This window comes from Mercurialis annua, linkage group LG5 (assembly GCF_937616625.2).
Source record: "Mercurialis annua linkage group LG5, ddMerAnnu1.2, whole genome shotgun sequence".
NCBI classification, from domain to species: Eukaryota; Viridiplantae; Streptophyta; class Magnoliopsida; order Malpighiales; family Euphorbiaceae; genus Mercurialis; species Mercurialis annua.
The window spans coordinates 20,047,757-20,053,138 of NC_065574.1; the positions used below are offsets into that span (position 1 = coordinate 20,047,757).

At 28.6% G+C, this 5,382-nt stretch overlaps 1 protein-coding gene across 1 annotated transcript; it reads right to left on the reverse strand.

The window, feature by feature from the left end:
* Positions 1-307: 307 nt before the first annotated feature.
* Positions 308-1,481, reverse strand: LOC130015539 (uncharacterized). Its single transcript, XM_056105875.1, has 3 exons — positions 1,248-1,481; positions 1,097-1,171; positions 308-733 (listed from the first exon to the last, which is right to left on the reverse strand). Exons 1-3 carry the CDS (start codon positions 1,479-1,481, stop codon positions 308-310), a joined length of 735 nt encoding a protein of 244 aa, XP_055961850.1.
* Between the last annotated feature and the right edge of the window lie 3,901 nt (positions 1,482-5,382).

A 5,382-nucleotide genomic window follows, 5' to 3' on the forward strand; every position in this document is an offset into this window, starting at 1 on the left:
TGGTCGTTTTTTTGAGCTATTTAGCGACGGCAATTCCGTCGCTAAATAGCTCATATGTGGTCGCTAATTATTCAATATTTCGGTAGAAAAATTTCGTTTTTCGGCATTTTTCGATTTTTCCCTGTTTTTTAATAGATCAGTTAAATCATTAATCACATACATGATAAACGACAAATAAACATAAACCAAAACACAAATATCTGAAAACATTATATATATATAAACGGTAAAAATCATACAACTTGCTAAATACTAAATAAGTCAAAATATGCAAACTGTATTACAAAATCCAAGTTCAAATACTAGACTACCCCAAACTAGTAGTGTCATCAGCAGGTGGAGGTGGAGGTGGGGGGAACTGCGGGCGTAACTCTGGTGGGAGTGTAGTCATTAGCCGCACAAGCTCAGTATGGATCCGCTCGTCGAAACCTGCCTCCAAAGTACGGATCCGCTGCTCGACCCGCTCTCCAAAACCCGCCTCCAGAGTACGGATTCGCTGCTCGAGCCGCTCCTTAACCTCTCTAGCAATGCGCTGCTCGATCTCCTCACTAACAACTGCCTGTTGCTGTGTCTGGGATGATCCGCCGCGGCGCAATCGGCTGCTCTGGCCGATGTAGGATGCTGAAGCCGATCCAATACCGTAGACTCGCTGCTTCTTGATTGCCTCAAGAGACAAAAACAGATCGTTCTCGTCGATCGTCTCTGGAGTCGACAAACTCCCTTCCCCAGCCGCCTGAGACTAGGTCGCTGCAGCAAGCTCTGCCTGAAAACGGTCCTGAGATTGAAAAATAAATTCAGAGTTTAGTGAAACATTATAAAAATACTTAGCAAATATTAATTTAAACCTACATTTCTAACAAAAATTCGGTAGCATTTTATCTACAATTTGATCATCACCCATTTTTCAGGGACATCCTGCAAAAACTACAGACAACTCTGTTCAACTATACGTAATAGCAATCACAACACCAACAACAAACACGTAAACATCCTATAAACAACGTCTATATAAAGTTATATCTGTATCATATTAAACAGTCACTTAATGTTAAAATAAACTTATATTTTTATCCTTTGATCTCTTGTCAAAGAAGACAGTCCGATCAGCTTTGGTCAGGTGCAACCGTACATGCAACTCAGCCAAAGTGGGCTCTCGACCGAGCTCCTCAGTCTATCATATGAAATGAAAAAAATTAATTAGTAGATAAACAAAATATATAACACGATTATTAATATTAAAAACATACCATAACTGTCTTATGCCTCGTAGCCGATCGCGATCCAGCGGTATGTCGAACCGGTCCGGTGCCAGCTCCGGATGGCTCGCTCATCCGATTAGCTCGTGCTATATCAGACTTCTTTTTAGCCTCAGCAGTATCCCAGTCTCGCTTCCATGACGCCCAAGTATCAGCACTAACACTGCCCTCTTTTTTATCCGGCTTCATGTTGTGGAGAGTATCTTTGTACCGATATTGCCGCATGTCGGTAGAAGACCCCTCTAATCAGGTCCTCAGGGTAGGTCGTGTCCCAGCAAAAACCCTTCTGCAAACCATTAATTAATAAAAATAATTAGAAATAAAAAAAAGTAAAATATTAATTTAAAATATTAATTTAAAAACCTTGAACTCCTCGAAGTAGAAACCCTTATGCTCTGTTGTCAGCTTCTTCCACGAGGAACCCTCAATAAACCAGCTAGATCGGAAAATGGGCAAGATCGCCCTAAATGCTGTTCCACTGTCGTTCCTGCTATCCAGTAACCTTTCTCTTTATATTACAAAAACAATTAGTTTTCACATTTCCGTCGCTAATTTCCGTCGCTAATCAGGAGATTTCTAGTAGTGAATCTTCATTTAATTGTTTAAATATTTTAAATATAATTAATTTATATTATGAGAAAGCTAAGTATTTTGTTGGAATTGTTTTTAAATTTTAAAAAAGTAATTTGTTATTAATAGTTGCATTGGATTAAGTGATAATTAATGATAATTTAGAGAATATAATAAAAGTGGATGCATTCAATGAAAAATAGTATATGAATTTCAAATTGATTATTCAAATTAAAATAGCAAATTTGTTTATATATTGGGACGTCCAAAATAGCAACTTTGCCTATATTTGTGAGACGGAGGGAGTAATATATAATAGTAATATAGATATATTATAAAATTTAATATTAATTATACATAAAATACATTAAAATATTGATAATAATTTTGATTATATGATAAATTATAAATGAATATTATTATCGTTAATTAAATTTAAATTAATAAATTAAAATTTATATTTATTTTTAACAAAAAATTCTAACTAATTAAAAATAAAAAATTATATAAATTTAATTAATATATACATTGTCGACTCACATTACTAGACACACGTGTATATCACCGAATGTAAAACTAGTATACCATAAGTGAGACCAAATGCAATCAGTCATCCAGAAAAATTATTAGTAAGTAAATCAATTGAGCTTGTAAAATTCTTATACAGCTGTGTACATTGCGTGGTAATAATATCTTAATTGACCAGATAAATCGGTGTAATGACTAATCTAAAAGATTAATCAAAATAATAGATAAATAATAAAAGATAAAAAATATAAAACTTGAAACACTCTAATATACTATATGGTTCAGAACGGGAAAAAATAAGCCCTTATAATTTAGGGCAGGATCAAATTGGTCCTTCATAAATTTTAAATTTCAATTAAACTTTTGAAGTTTTAAATCAGCATATCCAAACCCCTTTACCTAACATTGTTAACAAAACACTTTGAGCTTTACTCTATATTTATGTGAAATGTCCATCATTTAATATTTTTCAGATAAAAAAAAAAATTCACGTAACATACTCATTATTAATATTTAAAAATCATTAATTTATTTTTTAAATAAAATTTAAAAAACCTTTTTAACTCTTTTTTTCATATTATATCTTCTTTTTTCGACTTTTCTCCTTTTTTCTACTGGTTGTCTGCTATATTTACCACGTCTTTTTACCTCTGTCACATCATTTTACAACTATCTCTGTTCGTCGCTTCGAACCTAGTTAAGTATGAACTAACAAACACACCATACGTTTGTCTGTTCGAATCCGGCAGTGTTTATACAGACAACAAATAGACGTGTTTTTTTTTTTTTATGAATAAAGATTTTATTAATGCCATAATAAGTTATTATATTAAGTGTTATATCAGTAAATTAAGTTCACATCACAAATTTTATCTCCATTCTCTCGCTTCACGGAGTGTGAACTTCACCTTCCAATTTCCGTCTAACGAGAAATTTATTATAGCCACTCGAAGAATAAAGGGACTTGAAGTTAGGTTTTGTCTATACTTTTTACACTTTATATTTTTTACACCTATAGTACTAACATGAGCAAATGGCTGAAATTTTATTTCCACATTCCTTTGAACTTCTGTTTTTTCATTTGAGTTGCCTGCTAGACTACTGTTGACAATTAATGATATATCAGATAGCTTGTTGCAGTTTAAACTATAACTATTTTAGAGTAATAAAGATAATTTATTTTGGCTGCACCAACTATCTTACACTCGTTTTAAAACAAACTCCAATGCTGGTCAATTTTTAGCTTTCATGGTGTTGGTGGGTCATAAAATTTGAATTAATGTTCATAGCTTGAATGAATCTGTTTATAGCCACATTACAAAAAACAGGGAAATAGTGATGGAAATTTGTAAAAGATTTATGATGGATTTTTATGTCACAAACTTTATGACGGAAAAATACATCACATAAGCCCTGTAAATTTGTAATGGCACAAAACCCGTTATAAATTTATGACGAATTTGTAAAGAAAAATTTGTCATCAAAACTTTGTGATGAATTTGTGATTTTGTAAGAAAAAAATCCGTTAAAAATTAGTATATCATGAATTTGTGAAGGAATAAAATCTCACATTAATTTATGAGGGATGTAAATCTGTTGTAAATTGTGATGGAAAGAATCCGTCACAAGACGCCCAAATCTGTCATAACCATGGCACAACTTTGTCATATAAATCTATCACAAATTTGTGACAATTTTTTTGTAAAAGATCAAATCCGTCATAAATTGTGACATTTTAAAAATATTTTACTTTTTGAAAAATAAAAAAAAGTTATCAGAAAAATATAGATAATAAATATTATCTTCACAATAAAAATAAAACATTTTATTTTTTAAAAGATAATATTTCTTAAATATATATATTTTTTAAAAAAATATGTTTGAAAAGAATAACTTTAAGAATTTTTTTTAAAGTAATAATGTAGTATTTATAAAATATTATTTAAAAACTTTAAAATATTTTTTGGAATCTATTATTTCAAAAATTAAAATTTTTGAAAAAATATTATATTTTAAAGAATAATATATTAATAATTATATTTTATAAAATAAATATTGAAAATTATTTAAAAACATTATTTCTTAATTATTATTTAAAAAAATTATGACTTACAAAAATAATTTTAAAAACAAATTTTATTTCATAAAAAGAGTTATTTAAAAATTATAAGAGAAAAATATTATATAGTAAGTATTTTTACAAAATATAATAAATGATTATAAATCATAAATATATATAGGAAGTTTATCAAATTATGATGCGAAAATGACATCTAATATTTGATAAATATTAAAAATAATATGAAAAGCTATTACAAGTTAAGAATATATATATTTTTTTAATTTTATACTCTTACTGATTTTCCGTCAAAAACAATTTTTGATAAATTTGTGATGGAAATATCTATCACAAATCCGTCAAAAAAATGCGTTCTTTTTAGTAGTTTATAATAGGGATGGGAACTTGTATACTGGTCCATGATAATATAGTTTTTAAAAGAGGAAATTACACCATTTACCAAAAAAAATGAAAATAATTACAAAACTACATGTTGACTTTTTTCATTTACAAAAATATTAATAATATTTACAAAAGTATAAAAAAAATAAAAAAAAATATCAAACATACGGTGTATACTGTGGGTATAATGTCAGTATACTAATAAACTAACATTATATCAACATTATACCAAAATTATACCAACATTATACATACTGAGATTTTATTAATATTAAATAAAAATTTACCGAAATTACATCAAATCGTATATTAAAAATTAAACTAATAATATACCAAAATTATACCAACAGTATACCAAGAGTGAACACATCAAAATATACTGAAATTTTATTATTACATCAACATTACACCACATCGCATACTAAATATTAACCGAATAATATACTAAAATTATACCAACAACATACAAATTCTCTAGTTCATTACCAACTATAGTGAAAAATACATATAAAAAAAATCTTACATGTTATCAACTAGAAAATATATATAAAAATTGTATAATCAATA